The sequence below is a fragment of the Hyaena hyaena genome, unplaced genomic scaffold, assembly GCF_003009895.1.
Source record: "Hyaena hyaena isolate Hyena2069 unplaced genomic scaffold, ASM300989v1 scaffold_1918, whole genome shotgun sequence".
Taxonomy (NCBI): Eukaryota; Metazoa; Chordata; class Mammalia; order Carnivora; family Hyaenidae; genus Hyaena; species Hyaena hyaena.
In genome coordinates, this window is record NW_024082557.1 from 66,363 (window position 1) to 89,216 (window position 22,854).

At 42.6% G+C, this 22,854-nt stretch overlaps 1 protein-coding gene, 1 long non-coding RNA gene and 1 pseudogene across 3 annotated transcripts in view; 2 read left to right on the plus strand and 1 right to left on the minus strand.

Annotated features, from left to right (window-relative positions):
- Positions 1-1,518: 1,518 nt before the first annotated feature.
- On the plus strand, positions 1,519-1,789 carry LOC120226962 (annotated as a pseudogene).
- Positions 1,790-3,525: 1,736 nt separating this feature from the next.
- The window catches only part of LOC120226958, a 32,169-nt gene continuing 12,840 nt past the window's right edge, over positions 3,526-22,854 (minus strand). The window contains 7 exon segments of the mRNA XM_039225127.1: positions 3,526-5,371; positions 5,789-5,871; positions 6,353-6,448; positions 7,397-7,523; positions 9,648-9,708; positions 18,814-19,018; positions 19,429-19,786. Of these exon segments, the coding sequence (XP_039081058.1) occupies positions 4,118-5,371; positions 5,789-5,871; positions 6,353-6,448; positions 7,397-7,523; positions 9,648-9,708; positions 18,814-19,018; positions 19,429-19,786 (2,184 nt within the window). The 3' untranslated portion in view covers positions 3,526-4,117.
- On the plus strand, positions 19,267-22,073 carry LOC120226964. 2 transcript variants are annotated; one of them, XR_005527132.1, is made up of 3 exons: positions 19,267-19,456; positions 20,960-21,037; positions 22,025-22,073. It is a non-coding gene; the product is annotated as an uncharacterized LOC120226964 (long non-coding RNA). The 2 variants fall into 2 exon arrangements; XR_005527131.1 differs by lacking the exon at positions 22,025-22,073 and adding an exon at positions 21,720-21,780.

A 22,854-nucleotide genomic window follows, 5' to 3' on the forward strand; every position in this document is an offset into this window, starting at 1 on the left:
TAATATGACAATAAATTTTGAGGGGGAAGTAGTTTAGAAAATTTTTAAAAATGTAATGATTATGGCATTTGCCCTTCCTTTGTACCCTGTGCTTCTGTTGTTTAAGGCCTACTTCTATTCTGTCCTCTTACATCTCTGATCTTCCCATTTTTATCTGTTTTCATTTACCCCACCGATTCTTATCCAGACCACTTATTTTGCTTCCATGTCTTTATGAGTTCATTGCACCCACTCCCCCCCGACCTTTATTTTAGTCTCTCATTCTACCTCACTTTCTCTGACTCATTCTGCCTTCCTTGTTTTCCCTCTTTGATTTGTTCTTTCCTCCATATCCTCACACACAACTCATACATCTGTATGGATATACTAAAAATCCCCACCTCCTAGGAAAAGTTGAGTTTCCAGTGAAACCCTGGGAATGTAAACACCATGCCAGCATAGCAAAGAAGGTGAAATTTGGAACAGAAGGACATGGGATGTCAGGAGAGGTTGGCGACCTCTCCCATCCAGGGCTCAGGGACCTCCCTAAGGTAGACTGAAGGGAAGGCCTGAGAAGCAGCAGGGCGCAGCTCCCAGAACAGAAAAGGGGCCTCAGGAGAGAACTAGGGTCTGCAGACTCCTAGGACCAGAGATGGCATGGCCTACAGGTTTGATGGTGGTGAAGGGCAATAATCCACTCCCCTTGTGACCCGACATTGCGTTGGTACAGAAGTCTGTGAAGAACCGAAAGGCAGAACGTCCAGACAGAGATAGTTAACCATGAATTCTCAACCAGAAACAAAATGAGTCAGATCTGGCAGCAGAATGACGAGCGTCCTGCGCCTCAGGATGATGTGGGTCTCTCCAATAATGGTATGGGAAAGTACATGGACTGTGATGTCTGCAGAGACCCCTGCAACCAGACGTGGAGAACTGGTGGGAAGGGTGTCAATGGGTGCAACATTTGAATCTAAAGACCAGAGCACCTTGGCCGCTAGAGTGGCACCTTTGTTCCAGGAAATCTGCTTCTAGCTCAACAGGATACTATAGGGCAGGTGGTGTTGGTCAAAGAGGGGTGTGGCCAAAGAGCCCTCCTCATCCAGAACGGGGCAAGGACTCTGAGGCTTGGGTCAGGTGGTGCTGGGTTTTGAGAAACAAATGGCCAGTGTCAGGAGTCTATGCCTCATCTACCCTACTCTCAGGTGTTTCTGCACCTGCACCTCCTTCCTCCAACACGTATCACCTCACATTTTCACCTTGGAATTGTTGCCTCAAAGTGGCCGTGGTCCTTTCCCGTGGTGGAGAGTTTAGGTTTTCTGATCCCCCGACCTATAGGCTTTCCACCACATATTTCCATAACTCAGTCCCCAACGTTGTGTCCAAATTCAAGAACTCTTCCACTCCCAGCTCTCATCACTAGTGCACAACAGGTTTCCCCATCTGTGAACCATTCAGACCCTTGATTCTAGTTTTCCACTGGTCAGGATCTGGCCTTCCCTTAGACATGGCCCCAGTAAATTTCACAGGCCTGATGCCAAAATGCTAGTTTCGCTTTGTTTACACAAAATATTGAGGCTTCTGCCTTTTGCCTCATTGCATCTGAGAGAGCAAGATGAGTCACCAGCAGCTGTACTGGAACCATCAGAGAAAATCTGGCCAGGGTTCTTGTTCTTGCTACATCTGCTCAAACCAGCAGTCTGATCTGGAAATATGGCCTCAACATGTGCCACCACTGTTTCCACCAACATATGAAGGATATAGGCTTCATTAAGTTGGATTAAGTGAACTTCCTTGAGTGGGTCATCCAAGATATCTACCTTCACTGCAGATATCCAAGATAACCTATCTTTTTTTTTTAAAAAAACTTTTTAATGTTTTATTTCTGAGAGAGAGAGAGAGGCAGCATGAGCAGGGGAGGGTCAGAGAGAGAGGGAGACACAGAACCTAAAGGAGGCTCCAGGCTCTGAGCTGGCTGTCAGCACAGAGCCCGATGTGGGGCTCGAACCCACGAACCGTGAGATCATGACCTGAGCCGAAGTCGGACTCTTACCGACTGAGCCACCCAGGCACCCCCAAGATAACCTATCTCAATACCAACTCATTGTACATAAAATAAAAATACTTCAGTTATGAGTGTTTTAATGTGAAAAAAAAATTGAGGCTTCTACTTCCAGGTAAGATGTATGAGTAGAGAGACAAGAGGAAATTAAAGGTTCAAATAAAAGTTGTATTGTTCTAAATTCAGAGATTTGTGGAATCAGAGAGGACTGTAAGAACCATAATTCCAGGAAGAGAAGAGATCATCTAATTTCCATACCTGGGTGAATTTGCTTAGTACAGACATTGAAAATCATAGACAAAAGTTCACCACCAGGGAACAATAACAAGTAGATCGGTATGTAAATGTGGACTTGCATAGGCTGATTGAAATATAGAGAATGTCTAATACTGGGATCCTTTTCCCCATAGGTTTTTAGGTAGGGATACAAAGGAAAAGAAAGTCAGCGTTTTATCTTCTCAGTTTATAGTACTTCGGAAGGTGTCTTCAGTAAGTCTAGAAGAATGACCTGAAAGGTATGAATGTTTGAATAAAATAAAAGCTGCAACCTAACCTGAGTGTAATTTTTAAGTTTATTTTGAGAGAGAGAGAAAGCATGGATAGGGGAGGAGCAGAAGAGACAAAAATCCAACTAAGCTCTGTGCAGTATGTGCGAAGCCCAATGTGGAGCTCGAACTCACAAACAGATCATGACCTGAGCTGAAACTGACTTGAATGCTTAACTAGCTGAGCCACCCAGATGGCCCCTTTTTATGAATGTACTTCAATTCCTGAATGGAAGAAGTGATGTTAAGAGAATAATAAACTACTCTGGATAAAAGAATATCAACTTCAGTCTCTCCTTTTTTTTTTTTTTTTAAAGTCCATGTGTGGAAAAAAAAACGATCATTGGAAAGCAGCAGGAAAGGTGATGGAAAAATAAAAAAGACACAATGAACAAATCCACATGTATCTTGAGACTGGAGTTAGGAAAATTTATAACAGTACACTAAAAAGAGGAAGTTATAAGAAATATGAAAAGATGGAGAAATTTAGTAGTTCTAGATTTCAGAAACTATGTCCTGTTGGTGACATTAATGGATGAGTTTAATAGACTTTACACACTGAAAACGAAATTAAGTCAGTTTGAGGACACAGCAATAATATATAATCAAACCAAAGGACAGAAATAAAGTGGGGGGTTGGAAAAGGCATTGCATACTCCCTCATACTATAAAATAATTATAAGCATCTACATTATCTTTTTTGCCACTTGTGAAGCAGGATTACTAATCACATTCAAATAATGACTTGGCCTTCTCTTGTTATCCTGGCAGAAGAGAAGCACCAACTAACCACTCTCCTAGCTTTCTGCATTTGCATGTGGAGGGGCTGGGACTCTCAGGTCTCATTCTCACTTGATGATTTGTGGATTCGTAGCTGTTGTGATGGGGATATAGGCAAGGTCAGATTGTCTTTGCCTTTGCTTTCAGCTTTGCCAAACAGTGTTTTTTTTTTTTTTGTCACTAGTAGTAGTAGTGCTTTGTCCCTAGAGAGATTGGTGTAAGTATATTAGGCATTCTGGAAATAGGATACTCTAAAATGTCTTCAGTCGTTTTCATGTCCTAGTTCTCACTGAACACAACCCTTTGGCAACAAAATTCTCTTGTCTTCCTAGTAATGATTCTTTCCCACTTAATTCTTGTTTTAGCAGATATATATCACCGAGTTTTCTTCTGGATGCCAAGTGTGTTGCTCAATTCAATGAGTACAAAGTGATTACAGATCTAGAATCTCTCCTGTGCAATTTATTTGCTTATTTAAGGGATAAATGAAAGTATTTCTACATTGATTAACGACACAGATTCATCTCTTACATGACTTCTCCATTAGGTTTAACAGAACTGTGGATGAAAATTCTTCCACATTCACTTCATTTACATTCTCCCAGGTCATATATTGACTCCCAGGTCAGTCCACTATCTAAAGGCTTTGTCATACAGATGGCCCATATATGGATTCTCTCCATTTTGGATTAACTTTGGCTGAGTGAAGTCAAGGATGTATAAAGGCTCTCCCACACTGATTACAAAGTGTTTCTTAAGTGTTTGGGCCCTCAAGAGTGTTTAAAGCTATAGGTGGTGGATCTTCTGAATTTATTACCTTCACATGTGTTTTCTCGTGTTGTCTAAGGTTAAAATATTTACTGAAGGCTTTCGGACATACATAACATTTATATGGTTTCTCTCCAGTGTGGATTCTCTTATGTAGTCTAAAGTTATAGCTTCTATTGAAGGCTTTCCCACATACATTGCATTTATATGGTTTCTCACCAGTGTGAGTTCTCTCATGTCGTCTAAGTACAGAAGAGTGATTGAAAGCTTTCCCGCATAGGTGACATTCATATGGTTTCTCTCCAGTGTGAGTTCTCTCATGTCGTTTAAGGACAGATGAGTCAGTGAAGGCTTTCCAACACAGATGACATTCATAAGGTTTCTCTCCAGTGTGGGTTCTCTCATGTCGTCTAAGGACAGAAGATTCAGTAAAGGCTTTCCCACATAGATGACATTCATATGGTTTCTCTCCAGTGTGGGTTCTCTCATGTTTTCTAAGGTGAGAACAATGAGTGAACGCCTTCCCACAGAGGTGACACTCATACGGTTTCTCTCCATTATGAGTTCGCTCATGTTGTCTAAGGTACGATGTTTTACTGAATGTCTTCCCACATATATGGCATCCATATGGTTTCTCTCCAAAGTGAGTTCTTTCATGTTTGTTAAGGTCAGAACAATGAGTGAAGGCTTTCCCACATAGATGACATTCATGAGGTTTTTTTCTAGTGTGAATCATCTCATGTCGCCTAAGGTTATAACTCTTACTGAAGGCTTTCCCACACAGATGACATCGATATGATTTCTCTCCAGTGTGAATTCTCTCATGTTTTCTAAGGTCGGAACAATGAGTGAAGGCTTTCCCACAGAGATGGCATCCATGTGGTTTCACTCCAGTGTGAATCAGCTCATGTCGCCTAAGGTTAGAACTTTTTCCAAAGGCTTTCCCACATTCATGACATTCAAATGTTTTCTCTCCATTTTGAGTATTATTGGGTTGTCTAAGAACAGAGCTTTGAATAAAGGCATTCCCACCTTGATGACATTCATATGATTTACTTGTAGTGTGACTCTGCTTATGTACATTAACGGATGTCAAATAACTGCTGTCTTGTTCACATCTGTTGCTGATATAGAGATCCTTTCCCATTTTAGGTACCACATATTGAGTCCATGTTAATATTTCAGTAAAATTTTCTCCAAAATCATTGTGTTCAAAAGAATCTTCTTGGGTATGAGATTTCTGGTTTTTGAAAGGAAATGAGAGACTGTTAAAAATTTGCTCATATTTATTCCTTCATTCATCTACATATAAATTCTACAGTCATCATTTGGTGACAGAGTCCTACAAAACTTTTTATATTAGTTACATAAACACAGGGTATTAATTCCGGCAAGCACAAATTTTTGTAGCATCCCAAGAGACATTAGGTTTCAAACATTAGGTATAATAAGTGATAATTATGCAGCTATCTCTTTACAAGAACTCAAGTTATGGTTTTGAACTCAGATTAACTTCTTCACTAAAATCAAACCAAAACTTCCTACTGGGACAGCTCTTGATTCCATTTTCAATTATGGTTGGGTAATTGTGCCCAATTCCTTACATATTCAATATCCAGACCATTTGGAAGAACAAGTTCACACTCTTAAAGCTTACCATTGCACAGATTAATGTCGTGTCCTTCTTGTAGATATGTTGCATGAATATCATGTCTTGGTTTTTAAGATCATCTTCCCTATCTGAAATGATTGGGGGAAAAATTGTCATAGTGACATTGAGGGAATTAAAATGCTGAAGACACCAAATACTCATTTGAATATGTTTCAAATGCTAACACAGAGATGGGAAGGAAAAATGCCAAATTAGGGAATACTGTAAGAAGAAACACATAGGACATCAGCAGTTGACATTTTCAGTACTGAAATATGAGAAAAATAAGATGGAGATGACAATTTGGGAATGAAAAGAGAGGGAAAATCTTCATAGAAGAGAATCACAAAAAGAGACATTTTTGTGAATCTTAACCAAGAAGTACATAACTATTACCTTCCTAAAGCCAAAGACAGAATAGAAATTGACACCTATAAAGTATAATGACAACGTCTGAAGAAATTTCCCCCAAGACATTGTCTAGCTTTAAAAAAAAAAAAAGCCACTAAATTTCATTTGATGATTATTAGGACCTACTCACTCACTGATTAGGCTCTTCCTGTAGCTCACCTAGACTCTGGCATTGCAGCAAACCTATTCCTTCTCTTGAAAGTTGCACTCCTTGCTCCAAGTGAGAAACTGTATCTGATTTGTAGAGTTGTTTACCTGTTAGTAGAAAAAAGATAATCAAATTTTGGGTTTTGTGTCCAAAACAGTGCATGATCATCAATACAGAGCCAACTAATAAGAAAGAATAAGGTAACCTCTGAAAGTCATCCCAGGGAAGAACATGTTGGTTCTTCACCAACAAAAGCTTAACTATTCACTTGTTCCCAAAAACATTAAGGACCTAATGTTGATGCCCAACAAAGTTCAAAGACAAATTGTGCAATCTTGGATATTTTAATACAGTAAGAAGATATATAAGTTCTCAAAATGTGTGAATATTATATCCCAAACGAATACAATGAATAATAACCCCACCCAAAAAATCCAGGTTCTATGTGGAAAATAGTTTGTTTTTATTTTTATTTTTTATTTTTTAATGTTTTTATTTATTTGTGTGTGAGAGAGAGAGGCAGCGTGAGCAGGGGAGGCTCAGAAAGAGAGGAAAATACAGAATCTGAAGCAGGCTCCAGGCTCTGAGCTAGCTGTCAGCACAGAGCCCGATGTGGAGCTCAAACCCATGAATTGTGAGATCACGACCTGAGCCGAAGTTGGACGCTTAACCGACTGAGCCACCCAGGCACCCCCAAAAATAGTTTGTTTTTAATACCGTGGTCTGATCTAACCAAAGTCCCAACAGGAAAAAAAATATTTTTTTAAAAAGTCAATACATTGACTTATTAATTCAAAAATAATGAGTTCTCACCACTGTTTGAGCGTTCTGGAGATTAAGTAGCAAGAACAGCATGAAATTGTGTGAGGAAGATTACATTCTAGTGGGATGATAAAGTAAAACGTGAAGAAGTCTGTTGTAAGGTAGTTGTAAGAGTTAAAAAAGAATCAAGACAGAGTCTGCAGTGAGAAATGAGGAAGCTCTTCTATGTGGTTGCTGAATGAATGAGTGGACGGATAAACATATACATACATGATAAATAGTAAGAGACTCACCAATTGAGACCAGATGACTCATGTTCTCCAGCATCACATCTCTGAAAAGTTTTCTCTGGGACCTGTCCAGCAGGGTCCACTCTTCCTGGGTAAAATCTACAGCTACATCCTCAAAGGTCAGTGATTCCTAGAGCATTATGGACATTGTTTTCAGACAGGGTCATTTCTGCCAATATTCATGGAAGGATGGTATAGGGGACAGCACTAAGGAAGTGGGGGCTGCATGTACAGAAAGTTCAAATAGGATGCTGGGTTCGGTCATCGTTTGCGGTGCACATCTGGACATCTGACTTTCAAACAGACCCACGGCATACACATTCTAAATACATAACTTTCATTATAAAGAGATATCAGATGAGATGTGGCATAATATAATCTGTGAATTTCCCAATAAACTTGTAATTAAGACTTCCAGATCAGGTTACCTAGGTGGCTCAGTTGGTTAAGTGTCTGAGTCTTGGTTTCCGCTCAGGTCATGACCTCACAGTTTTGAGTTCAGCCTTGCATCAGGCTCTCTACTAACAGCATGGAGCCTGCTTGGGATTCTCAGTCTCTCTCTCTCTCTCTCTCTCTCTCTCTGTGTGTGTCTCTCTGCCCCTACCCTACTTGTGCTGCCTCTGTCTCTCTCAAAATAAATAAACATTAAAAAAGAAGACCTCCATATCACGAGTATAAAAGTTTCTCCTGAAAACTTAAAACACTATTCTCTGCTAATTTCAAGGAAATCTATGGACTCATTATACAACTTGCCACTTTTTAAGTACTATGATTAAATTATTCCCCTTTATGACCTCAGTTTCATCATCCATGAAATGATGTAGTGACTGTTTATGAGTTCTTAAAGATCCAAAGACGTAGTAAACTGCTAATGAACAAACACTTCTTTTTTTTTTAATTTTTAGAAATTTTAAATGTTTTTGAGAGTGCACACATGCACATGAGTAAGTGGGGGAGGGGCAGAGAGAGAGGGAGAGAGAGAGAGAGAGACCCAAGCATGTAGCCCAAATTCACGAACCATGAGATCATGACCTGAGCTGAAATCAAGAGTTGGATGCTCAACTGACTGAGCCACCCAGGCACCCCTTCCAAACATTTCACTAAACACAACTTCTAGTCTTATTATTCAATAAATGTCAGATAATATTGATGCACTGTCCATAATTCTGCAAAACTGAACAGAATTCACACAGGATAGGAGATCAGCAGGCACATCCTTTAATCTTCACATAACTATGTTGCTCATTATAAAGTATAAGGCTAAATGGTTCATGAGCACAAGTCAGAGACTCTCAGACTTCTGTAATAAAAGACAGTATTAATCGAACCCTTCCTATGGCCTCAGGTCCTACCAACAGCAGCTAATACTGTGCTTTTTGTTTCTTCATCTTGTGTCTTTGTTCAAGAATATTTAAAGCCACTATTGTTGTCTCTTCAGCTCATCAAAAATCTCCAAAGGTCCTTAAATTTTATTTTACCTCCTATACTTTTACTGAATTGCAGTAAGAAATTAAGAAAATAATACTCCCTAAACATCGTTTCTAGTTACCAAATCTGAACAAAGGGAAATTACAAAGAGAGAAAAAGTAGGATTTGGTACATGAGAAGTAATGAGAATTTGTTTTCTCTTTCATAAGTTTCAAAAAGTACAAATACATTCTATCAAAACTTTTACAAGGTTTAAATTTGGGGGAAAAAGAGAGAGAGAGAGAGAGAGAGAGAGAGAGAGAGAGAATGAATATGACTCCTCACTGGCTTCTCCGGCATGGCCATCATTCATCTTCCCTCAATATTAATTAGCACTCCCTGCAGCAAGCACATAGAATACTGCATTGGAGCTCACCTGTGGGAACAGCTACCTCCCTATTGGGCTGTAAGGTTTTGCTCTTAATCATCTTTATCACCTGCACTGACCTCAACCTAAGCCCAATACAGTCAATAAAATGGTTAATGAGCAGGCTTTTTTGGTGCCAAGAAGGCCATGGGTTGGATATGGACAAAGAAAATCTCTGATATCTGTCTTGTAAATACCTGTCATTAACCTAGGCTGAGATATCTTAGGGTACCATTTGGGAAGGAGATTATCACATGAAAAATCCTTGACCAAACATGATGATTTCACAGTTCTTGGAAAACAAGTTCAGATCCTTGAAAAACTTGAGTGTACTTATAACATGAATACTTATAGGAGATATATATCCATATGATAGCAATGGACATGATATTTCAGTAGAAATAATAATTGCCTACTCACTTGTGATTCCATTCTGTTTTCTGGGTTTTCATTCATACAGTCCAAGGAACAGGAGGCAAAGCTGAGGAAGGAGAAAGGAGCCATGAAACTCCAGCTGCCCACATTTCCATACCCACGTGTTATGAAGCCCCAGTCCTTCACCTGGAAGTGACCCCCAGCACAACTGACTATACTCCAAGGGAAATGTGGGGGCAGGGAGGATGGCTCTCCATTACCAGGGAAAAACATAAGGCTCTGATTCTTGTTGCTTGGAGAGAAGACATAAGTACCCTCAATTTAGGAAGAAGAATGTGAAAACCCACTTCCCTCCTGATTCCGAAACAGGATTTCTGGCACCTGCCATATGTGGAACCCTTGTGACAGTTCTCAGGCTAAGGTATTAGTTTGTGTATTAACTAGCACTTTCCCTGGCTCCTCTTCAGCCCTCTGGTATCTCCCTCCATTCCTATTCTTCCCTGCCCCCTGACCTCTGGATTCCGTATCAATCATGGTCTCCTCCAAGAAGGCTCTCCAGACATATCACTCCCTCAACATTGACCTTTGGACCTGTTCTGAATGGGTTTGGTTATGAAACAACAGAATTAAGAATGCATTTTATGGTAAGGTTAATCAGTTCGGCGACTTACTTCATTTTGAGAATCAATGACACCCCTGCCACATATTTAACCCTTAAAATCCCCTTCATCAGAGAACTGTAGGAATATGTGGGTTACAGCACTACTGTCATGTTCAACAATCTTTACAGGGTAGTACTCCCAGAAATTGTACAATAAAAGGATTTAAAGAGGGCATTTATTTGCTCCAACTAAAGTTTTAGAAAATTGTTCACTGAAATCTGCATTAGCTGCAACTTTCCTGAGTTTCACGGTTTGATTTTCTGTACGTGTGTATCTGTGAAAGCATTTATAAATTGGAAATCCTCCCTAAAACATCCATAGTAAGTATATTTCACGGAGAAATGATAATAATGAGTCACAAACAGAAGTAGGTTTAACTCACCCATTTGTATCTCATATCAGGACAACAATAGTTTTATTTTATGTGACTCTGTGCTTGAAAATTTACACACAGTTGTTCATTTATTCCTCAAAATAATTCTGCTAGTTATGATTTTGCACTAATTTAATCAATGCCATCATCAGCGGTCCAGGACACCACTATACACATACCAGCATATACATACCCATAAGCATACGTTAGAAAGTGGTATCGCTAGAACTGGAATTTTCCTTCCCAACAGAAGGGGACTCCAAATACCTGCCTGTTCCATGACTGTACATGCAGCACAGCATTAGGATACTGACCCTCCTCACGGCGGCATCCACATATATCTGGCAACACCGTTCTTGTTTGGTAACTAGTAAATCTTCCATGTTCCTTAACTATTTCAAACCTGCTCTGTGCCTTTGAACTCACACATTCTGATTTCTTCCCTCTATCCAAAAATGAGATTTTTACCACTAAGTGCATGAATTATATGACTTGATGTTTTATTTCCAGAGTGAATGGTCACTTTAAGCACTGATTTTACTATAAATAGGATATTTTTCTATTTTATTTTATTGTGGAAAAATTCATACATTTACCATTCTAATCATGTTTTTTAAGATTTTATTTAAAAATTTTTTTAACTTTTTTTTTTTTTTTTATTTCTGAGAGAGAGACAGCATGAGAAGGGGAGGGTCAGAGAGAGAGGGAGACACAGAATCCAAAACAGGCTCCAGGCTCTGAGCTAGCTGTCAGTACAGAGCCCGACGCGGGGCTCGAACCCACGAACCATGAGATCATGACTTGAGCCAAAGTTGGACTCTTAAATGACTGAGCCACCCAGGTGCCCCTTAAGATTTTATTTTTAAATAATCTCCATACCCAATGTGAGGCTTGAACTCAACCCTGAGATCAAGAGTCATATGCTCCACTGACTGAGCTTCACTCCACTCCAGGTACCCCTCATTCAAATCATTTTTGACGGTCTGATTCAGTGGCATTGGATACATTCATAATGTTGTGCAGCCATCACCACCATTATCTCCAGAACTCTTCCCATCTTCCAAACCTGAAAACAGGTTCTCGTTAAACCACTCCCATTCCTCTTCCCCACCCTCACCCTCTGATAACCATGGAATTTCTACTGGCTCTAAATAGTGTATATTTTAAAGTGATGGTAAAAGGAATAAAAAATTTTAAATATTAAGACATTCCTTTATAGAATATATTATTTTGGAAGAAAAATCATGCAATGTATTTTCCTTTTAGGTAGGATGTCATAAGAAATACTTTGTCGTTTTCTAAACATTTTAATCTTCTGTCAGCAGATCTTTAGAATATATTATTTTAGTGGAAAACCGTTAGTTGTGAACATTTTGATTATCATGTATCTTTGATATATTCTGTCTTTTCAACCTATTTACTGCAACATCTGAGTCATTTGAGAACAAGAGATGAACTTCTTTTGTCATTAATAAATATACGTCTCAAGGGGCGCCTGGGTGGCTCAGTCAGTTAAGCATCCGACTTCAGCCCATATAATGATCTCACAGTTCATGGGTTCAAGTCCTGTGTAGGGTTCTCTGCTGACAGCTCAGAGTCCAGAGCCTGCTTCAGATTCTGTCTCCCTCTTTCTCTGCCCCTCCCCTCTGCTTGTGCTCGGTCTCTGTCTCTGTCCTCTCTCTCTCTCTCTCAAAACTAAACATTAAAAATTTTAAATAAATCTGTTTCAAGTCAACTCAGAGCCAAGACTATACCAGACAATGAAATTACATGGGATGAGCAAAGCAGAGAGATCACCTGTCCTTGTGGAGTTGTCTAGTTTAGAACTAGAGATTTTTAAAGAAATAATGACAAGGATTTTTCTCTGTACGTATACGAAAGCATTCCATTTGTGGAAGTGGGGAAACACTCTTAAAATGGACGTACCATTTATCTGATACCTTAATATTTTACTTGGGAAAGCATTAGAAAGTTCAGCAGAGATAGAAATAGGCTCACCCGCATGCCCCCCTCCCCCCTTCCTTGCCCCCACTCCCAGGGAGAAAGTGTAACCCTGTAGATACACTGCAGGGCCCAGTGCCACCCATGAAAGGAGAACATACTGGCAGGCAGCTGAGTAACGGCGATGAACCTGAGACGGTGGCAGGCAAGTGGATTTCAGGGCCCAAAGGTCATTGTGATTGGATTGGTCTTTCTTTTAATTTTTAAAGCTAATGGGAATCCACTGGAGAACTGCAAGCAAGAAATAGGAACAGATTTGTGTTTGTAAATTGGTCTTTTGCTGAAGAATACAGTATAACAATTAGGAAATGTTTAATTTTTAAGAATTAGGTATTTGTCTGGCATAGTGTGTTGACAGTGAAACCTGTGGAAGCATATGAGAACTAAAGAAAAGGAAGTATAAACAAAATAATACATTTAAAAATTTGTCAGTTCTTATTGATCACTAATTATGAGTCAGACTTTGTGCTAATTATGAGTCAGGCTGTGCATGTACTTAAGAAAAAATATTTTCCTCCTTGAATGCATTTAAAATACAATAATGACATAAATATTAAGTTGCAAAACTACGTTACTGTATAACCTAAAGATATTTTCTTAGAGAAGTGAACTCTGCATTTGGTTGGCCATGTGTAAAGAATAGCTTTGTATCAAGAATTGCTCCACATTTTAACCCTCTGGAGAAGAGTTAAAGCCAAACTTTCAATGAGTTTAAAAACACTTATAAACCAAAAGAAGAAAAAAGGAAAGAAGACTTTTGAGTTTTCAAATGTTCACAAATAAAGCACATATTTATAGAAGACGAATAAAAGGAGTAAATAAAGAATGAAATGAAAAAAAAACAGGTTTGACAGAAATTAATAAAAGTCTGCACAGTGAAATCAAGCAATCACAAAGGACCTATGAAAAACAATAACACTGGCAAATAAAATAAACCATGTATTCATTTAAAAGCAGTAACTTAAATGTAAGAAAAACAGGAATTATATTGTTATTATAAATGTAGGAGAAATTGATTAACTTCCAAGAAAATATTATGAACAGTCATTCACAAGTAAGAACAATGCCATCAGCCAATTTTAATATAGAAATTATATATATCAGTTTCCATCCATAAAATGGATTTGTGACTTCTCCCAATGTTAAAGCACTTATACAACATTGTCAAGTGTAGTTTATTGCAATGAGTGATTCAATACTAGAAAACGTATCACCTTCATTAAATACTTTTAAATACCTCAATAATTAGAGCACATCAATAGACTGTTAGAAAAACATTACCTCTCAAAATAATCGGAAATCCTTAAAATTCATGTCAAATAGTGGGGAATAATTCTTGTTAATCAAAAAAAGCTCAGCAAACATATTCAGCAGCAGACAAAGAAGCGGCCTCACTGAAGTGAAGGCTGAGAGAGGAGGGCTGGCCAGGACCCCAGCCATTCCAGCACACAGGGTGCTGGGTGCAGGGCAAGCAGGAGACACAATGGGAGGAGATACAACAGTGTGGAGCCAAAGACCCGGAAAAGGAGCTGTTCTCAGAAGACAGGATTTCAAATTCCAAAAACAGAATCCTTTTTAATGACCACACTTAATAAAAATATTTAAAAAAGTGGACAAGGCTATTCTTAATACACTGAAATCAATACTGCTTAGTACAATAATTTAAAAACTAAGCAAACACAACACATACACACACCAGTCTACTTACAATAGCCAAATATTATGGCTCCCATTTGAAATCATTTTGTAGACCCATATAAAAACATCTTTGAAACTTTCTGAAGATAGGGGCACCTGGGTGGCTCAGTCAGTTGAGCGTCTACTTCGACTCAGGTCATGATCTCATGGTTGGGGAATTCAAGCCCCCCGTCGGGCTCTGTGCTGACAGGTCAGAGCCTGAAGCCTGCTTTGGATTCTGTGACTCCAGCACTCTGTCCCTCCGCTGCTCATGCTCTCTCTCTCAAAAATAAATAAATGTTAAAAAAATAAATAAAATTAAAAATTAAAAAAAAAAACTTTTTGAAGACATAAAAGGACAGGAGTAAAGCCTGGCAAACCAATTCTTTTTTTTTTTTTAATTTTTTTTTAATGTTTTATTTATTTCTAGGAGAGAGAGAGACAGCGCGAGCAGGGGAGGGTCAGAGAGAGGGAGTCGCAGACTGAAACAGGCTCCAGGCTCTGAGCTGGCAGTCAGCACAGAGCCCGACGCGGGGCACGAACCCACGAACCGCGAGATCATGACCTAAGCGAAAGTCAGACGCTTAACCGACTAAGCCACCCAGGCGCCCCCCCAAACCAATTCTTAACCTAGAGGACATCGTGACATAAAAACCTCAGTGACTACAGAAATTTGGTGTAATCTAAATTTAAAAGTAGCATGATGTTTCACATAAAAATTGAGAATTATCTTACAAGTCAATTTTGTGTCAATTTTGATTTTGGGTGAGGCTATTACCAAAACAATTTGGAACAGAAAAAAAATGAAAGTAGGTAAAATTATATCTAAAGATACCTTATCTGAAACTTTAATATTTACTTTTGAGAGAGAGAGAAACAGAGAGAGAGAGAGACAGAGCATGAGCAGGGGAGGGGCAGATACAGGAGACACAGAATCTGAAGCAGATTCTAGACTCTGAGCTATCAGCACAAAGCCCAATGTGCGGCTCAGACTCACCAACTGCGAGATTATGACCTGAGCCAAAGTCAGACAGTTAACCAACTGAGCCACCCAAGTAGCCCTACATTATCTGAAACTTTAACACAATTGAAGTGAAGTAGTTAAAATAAACAATATTCAATGATATATTACAACCGATGGGACATAACACTTTTAAATGTGAAATAGGTGATGCCTTCCACAGGAAAAATAAAAAGCAAAGGGCATGAAGAAAGGATTTTGGCTTCACCACAAAAACATTATAATACCAAAATGTGTAAGTGCCTGTGTGTATATGGTGAAACTACAAAATAAAAAATAGTATGCAAATGCACATCAAAAATGAATTAGAGGGGTGCCTGGGTGGCCCAGTCAAAGTGTCTGACTCCTGATTTCAGGTCATAATTTCACAGTGTGTGAGTGCGAGCCCTAGATCAGGCTCTGTGCTGATAGCGTGAAACCTGCTTAGGACTCTCTCCCTTCTCTCTCTGCCCCTCCCCTGCTTGTGCTCTCTCTCGCTCTCTCTCTCAAAATAAATAAATAACATAAAGAATTGGAAAAACATTTAATTATACATGTCTACAAAAATAAAATAGTGAAATGAAAATAAAAACAAAGAGTTGTCATTACATTCAAATCTGTATCGTATGTATGCATGTAATGTACAAATACAATTCATTCCTGGCTTTTGCAGGGGGGAAACCTAAAGAGTAGGTCATTGATAAAGATTTCTTTGCATTTTTAGGGGGATCGCCAGGCCAGAATCTATCACAATATGAAAGGTGCCATCTCTTGGCCCAGAAAACTCCTACTTACCCAGAGTGTAGAAACCCTCAGGTATCTGCAGAGAAGTGGATTCTTTACAGATCCATGAACACTAATGTCTCACTGGAATCGAGGTGCTGTGAACAATTTAAAACCCTCTTTATGTCAGACATTTAGTTTGACTATAATAGTAATCAGTGAACACTCATCATGTGTTGAAGTGCCACCTTAGTTTGTCATGGCTATTAGTTTGTTGTCTCTCCCTTCTATTGAAAATTGTTAATATTTTTAGTTCAGATGCACACATTTACTTTAAGCTTCAAATAACTTACACAATTGGGAGCAACAAATTTCCCCTTATTGGTATTCTTTTCCAGGATTTTTCAGGTACTCCTGAGATTCACTACTAATGCGTGCACTTTCTTTAATCCTGGTGTGTAAAGAGCTAACAGTACACCCGGATTTGGTCCTTACACAGTACCCACCAGCAAACCTCATTGGTACCATGGCATCCAGTCCTTTCCCTGCTCGATGTCTGGGCATGAAGCACTTCTCACAAAGATCCCCTAAACAGAGTCACTTCACAAGTTCCATGTCACTGGCTCCCAGAGGGATGGAACTGGTCTGGAGTCAGGAAAGTACTGAGGGAAAGCTGTGGGTGTGAGGAAATATGTCAGGCAGAACGCCTGAGTGGCAGAGATCAGTGTGTCCTAAGAGAACCGTTCCAGGAAGGAGAGGGAGTACTCAGATAAATGAACTCTTCCAGGTTGGAAAATGTGCCAATCAGATCTTTGAATAACTCGCCCCATTCCTGGGCTACGAGCACTGAAGTGGGGAGGGAATCAGATTGTGGAAGAGACGGTCCTCTGCTCTCTACTAGGCCACCAGGGAACAGGGATAATAAACTTGTAAATGGAGAGGAACACGTGTTACCCTGTGTTTCACAATACCCTGTATCCTGGTGACACCCACACGCCACCTCGGAGCCATGGGAATGTGAGTCTGTGTGACCTATTCAAGTCACAATGCTGGCACTCCTGCAGGGTATGCTGAACACAGGATCACCAAAGGAGGATGTGAAGGCTTCTCCTCTCCTGTCTCTGAGTTTCTCGGGTGCCCTCCCATCCATTAACACCCCAAGTGCTTTCCCTTCCCATCACAGAACCAAGTATTACCTCCTCACTGGAGAGACACCTCTGTTCCGTGATTATTTATAAAATTCCTGGGCTTTCCCTTCCCAGCTGCCCTGTGCTCTGTGTATTTTGGGCGAGGCAGAGATGTGAAAAGGAGAGGCCAGTGGAGGGTAATCATTATTGTCTTTATGCATGAGCTGGCTTGCATTTGATAGTAGTAAGGCTTGCCCTTCTCACCCCTGCCCCTGAAAATTCCTGCCCATATTTCATTCTCCTGAGCAAGAGCAGCTTCTCTATTTCATGGTTTTCCTCATACTGATTAACAGGTTTTAATTTCTTTTTCCCAGAACATCATATTAATACATCAAAAAATGTAATATTATGAAGACCTAATTATTGGCACATAATTAGGAAATATACAAGGTCAGGTATGGAAGTACCTTTGAGCAACGTATGTATCATGATAAGATGAGACACGTTAGAATAAAGGTTCCAGGACCATGCAGCCTATCCCACAATATTTGGTTAAAGAAGAACAACAACAACAAAGGAGAAGGAAAAAGGGAATTCAAAGAAATCGTACACTTAGTTGGAAACCTTAGCTCTCAGACCATACAATTAAAAGATCACAGAGGAAAAGAAAGGAGGCTGTTGAATATTAGGATACCTGTTTGAACTTTGTTTTGAATGCCAAGACAAAAATCATCAGTATTTCCAACAACTGCACACAGAAATATTGTGAAATTATTTACTAATCAACAAAATACTTTCAGTATATGGTGGTCATGAAAAGCACTGCGCACTCATAGTCTGAATGTAACAATTTAATAGGGAAAGCAATTTAGAAATTAAAAAGAAATCTAATGAGTCTGCAATCTACCCTTCTATCGCCCCAATGCTAGTGTTGGTCAAAGTCTCATTACATGCTCTGTCCCTATACCCATACTGATCTTTTTGTCTATTTTCACACACTGTACTATTTTCTCCCCAGGTCACTTTCTGTCACTGTTCCTTTGAAAGTCCATTGTAACCACCCACTTCGCATCCTCCACTTGACTCTCCCTTACTCTCCCTCCATCTCCTTCTCGTCTCTTGTATCCTCATCCTGCGGACACAACTGGACATTCAAAGGGATGGGATCACAGCTGATCTCTGCCCAGGAAGAGCTCCCTTTCCAGTGGGATGTGGACAGTGTAAACACACCCTGTCAGACACAGCGAGCGGGGGCAGCAATGGGACAGGAGTACACAGGGGCTCCTAGCACAGGATCGGTCTCTGCCCTCAGGCCGGGGCCCACGGGCCTCTCTGAGGCGGTGACTGTGCCTCCAGCCACGCGCGGACGAGGATGGCAAGGGTCTCAGAAGAGGACTGGGTTCCGTGGGAGGCCTCGGGACGACTTCAGCCGGAAACCGACACGGACCGGAGGACCAGGGAGCAGAGGGATCGACGTCCTGAGCGCCTCAAGGCAACGCTGAGCTCTTCGCGGGTCTGACGGGCGAGTACGGGGCCTGTGGCAGGGACCTGTAAGTGGCAGGAATCCCTGGACCCCGGGTGTGGAGAATGGAGCCGGGAAGGGGCTGAGGAGAGCGGGTTTAAACCTCAAACACCAGAATTCACTTACCGACCGATACCTGCTCTTCCGGAAATCCGCTTCCGGGTTGGTAGGGAATTACGCGAAGGGCGTGGCCTGGAGAGGGAGAGTGGGGAGTGGGGACCGGACGTCTGAGGAGCGTGGGGCTGCACCCGGAGAGAGTGAGCGGAGAGCGGGGACGACGCGACAGTGGAGGGACGGGGCCGGTCCAGGGCTCGACCAGCGTGGGGAGGAGCTTAGGGAGGGTGAGCGGAGAGCGGACGGACGTCACGGCGGGGCGGGGCGTCACGGAGGACCGTGTCGGACGGGGGCACCGTGGGGCGGGGCCTAGGGGGGGAGAGGAGGGACCGGGCCTAGGGAGGGTGAGGGGGGACGGGCCTAGGGAGGGAGAGCAAAGACCAGAAGGGGACGTTAGCGGTGGGTCGGGGCCGGTGCAGGACCCGGCCGCGCGAGGCAGGGCCGAGGGAAGGTGAGCGGGGAGAGTACGTCAGCCCCGCTGTGTTCAACGTGCCCAGCGTGGGGCGGGACCGGTTTGTGGTGTGGCCACGCCCCCATCCCTCCTTCAGGCCCACGCGCCGGCCGGCTAACAGTTCAAGTCAGTTCGCGGGTGTTTGAATCCGTGGAAGCCGGGTGCTGCCTCCCTACCCACAGTGACTCTTTCTGGCAGTTCCAGGTGAGACTCAGAGCCCTGAACGCGCCGATGTGTCCCCGTTAGGGTGACAGGTGTGTGCACAGCCCCCGTTGGCTGGACACGCTGGGCTGCGGGCGCGGGCCTCCCGGGACCCCGGCGGCCGCGCTTGGCGCGGGTTAGTGGGCCGAGCAGGGCAGGCGGGGTCTGTGCTGGTGGCGGAGAGCCGGCGGGACGCTGCCCAGAGCAGGGCGTGCTCACCGGGAGACTGAGGGTCCGGGACCCGGGGAGAAGCGTGGGTGCCACCGAGAATCGCTTTGGGTTGTTAGGTCGTCGGTGTTGCAGCTTCACGTTTTCCTGGGGCGACTCCCAGAGCTGTCTCAAAGTGTGTAATTGTTTAAGAAAAAAATCAATGACGTTTGTTAAAGCACAGTTACGGATATTTTTTTCAGTGTGTGGGGGGCTAGCTCTACAATAGGATTTTATATTGCAGAGGGGGAGATTGGACTCAACTCTGAATATAGCCTGCCGATTGGTAATTTATAGCGGAGGAGCAGAGGCAGGGGTCAGTGGGTAGAAAATAAATAAGAGAGATGGGAGGGTTAAGGGGGATTGTGACTACAATGACTACTAATAGGTTTTGCTGAAGATCGTCCATGACGATCATACATCAGCTGTGGGTTAGTGGAGGATGCGGGACTTGGCCAGATATTGTGGGGGCTACGAGCAGCCTGTCCCAAAGGGTACCACAATGACATGTTGATTATTTTAAGTAAAAATTACTTTTTTGTTTGTTTATTTTGAGAGAGAGTGCGAGCAGGGGAGGGGGAGAGAAAGAGAGAAAGAGAGAGAGAGAGATTGAGAGAGGAAATCCCAAACAGGTTCCACTCTGTCAGCACAGAGCCTGATGTAGGTTCAAGCTCATGAACCATGAGATCATGACCTGAGCTGAAATCAAGAGTCGGATGCTCAACTGAGCCACCCAGGCGTCCCGTAAATAAGAATTACCTAAGAGACAGTCTATGCTAGGAAATTCAGACCCTCCTCTTTCTTCCTGAAGGTAGGAATTAAATCTGGTATGTGAAAGGTATCATCGCTGTGCTGATGAGAGGAAAACTTTCTAAAGGGCTAATACACAAAGGAAACCTTTTTAGATTGCTTTCTAGGTCAACATAACTGTATACAAACTTTGTTCAAACCCTAAGTCTGATTCTACCACACATGACCTGTACATCTGCTTTGTGAATGAGCGGCCTGAAGCCTAAAGGAAAACCTTGTACTTGCGATACCGCTGAACACTCCTACTCCCTGCATTCCTTCACGATAAAACTCGTGAATGCTGCCTATGTGTTCATTTATAATCTTTTGAGCTGCTGTAAGGTGTAAAAAGTGTACAAACCTGTAAAAACTGTTCATTCTCTGAAGCCCTTTCTTCCCTGTGAAGAGTGTGTTTCCCGGGTAGCTGTCCTAACTTGGGCTGGAATAAAACTCTATCTTCTAGAGATTCTAAACGGTGTGTTCACTTTGCATCCACATTTCTTGTTGTAGTCACCAGGGTACGGTGCTTGATTCCAGCCCGGGCCTTTTGTGCCTCTCTAACTTCTCTGCACCTCATGGGCTTATCAGGTGAGTTCTCCTGATAACCCAACCTCCTCAATTTAGGTTGAGGGTCTTGACTTTTATTCTAGCTGTTGAAGGTTACCAGTCGTGTTCTTTAGGTGGGAATAACCTAAAGGAGAGGTTGGAGTCGATGGGTTGGTTGTTTTAATTTAGCGCTATACTAATTGATAGAAGGCTTGGGTAAGTTTTCTGGCTAGAAATAAGAGTGACTGAATCATTCAGCTCAGGAGAGAAGGGATACTTGCTCCTTCTGGCCAAATGGCACTTTGAGGAGCCCAGCAAGGAGAGACACCTGGGAGACCTTGACTGCTGAAGAAGCCCCGGTCCCCACAGAGGCAGCCAATCCCCGAAGGGACTGACAGTATCAGATGAAGCCTCAAAAAGCCATTCAGAGTGCAAGCCCCCTCACCCTGGAGGCTGTGCAGGTGGACAGCTTAGGCCAGACCTTCACGGGACTGGAACATCCCTGGCATCCGGGGCCAGCTCCCAGGTGACTGTTTAGGGTCAGGTAGGACAGGTCAGAGAAGCCAGAACCCAGAACAGGGCAATGTCCAGCCAGGTTGGGGGACTGATGGAAACTCTTTGGGGGTTCATGGCAGCATCTGCATTTTTCCAACCCTTTCCTGCACAATTGGGCATGTTGGTCTCCCTTAGGGCAGACCCACAGGCCTTGGGTTTGCCCTGCCAGGCTGGGGCCCACCCCTGGGACCAGGCGCCAGCCCGAGGTGGAACCTGGGAGCTCCGAGTGTAACCTGTCTAAAGGGTGAGTGACTGTGGCCAGTTGAAGGTTGCCGCCTCAGAAAGATTTTCAGTGGGTGGCCTCCCTCTACCTGGGGGTTGGACAGATAGACAGGGACTGTTAATGTTGTGGACGTTTTTCAGTATCGGCCCGCAAATCTCCCTAATTCATATTTCTGTGTTAGAAATATGAAAGGCACACATTTCATCCCAAAATGTATTGCTAAAAATGTATGGACTGCCTTTTCTGCACAGGACTGTGTGGCTGCTGAGATATTCTTCACTATGACACCTGGGAGACTTGAATCCTGTTAAGCCAGGCATGCCATTAGCAGCCACTGAGTTCAAGTGCACACTGGGTCCGAAGATGCACTCTGGTGTAGGAGGGCTCTTTCTGCCCTGTAGGGTGTTGGGGTGGTTCCAGAGCGAACGGCACCAGTGGCCTGGAGGGCCTTAACTGGCCCCACTGCCCTCAAGTGGTGGAATAGGTGCTGTACTGTGCATCCATGAGCACAAAACCCAGCAAAGCCAGTGATGGGCACAAGGCAGCTGTTGAGGGTGGCCCATTGGGAGCAGGAGAAAGCTACCTCATCTTAATCATTCATCAGAACCACAGAGCATATCCGCCCTGAGGGCACAGGTGGAGGAATCTAGGCAGCTCTGTTCAGGCTGGGGGGTGTGGGGTGTTCTCAGGGACCCTCCAAACACAGACCCACAGGAGCCTTGGGTGTTAGAGGATCCCTCTGCCCAATCAGGCATCCAGTCCAAAAGGGCTCTGTCTGTGGCCAGTTTCAAGCTGCCAGCTTTGAAAGCATTTCAGGGAGTAACCAGTCTAGACCATGGTGGTATGTAGGTTTGGGGGACCAAGATGAGCCCAACAGCCCACAAGGTTACCAGCAGACAAAAGCAAGGTAGTAGTGAGGGGCTTAACTGCGCCCTTAGGCTGCGCCTGATGATCGGGAACCTATGATGAGAGATGTCTGACAGAGCATGAATAGGAGGCCCAGGACTGAGGGACTGTGTAGAGCCAAAAAGACGAATAGGAGGGAGGGAGAGTTTGGGCCCTGGTGCAGGCTGTGGATTGA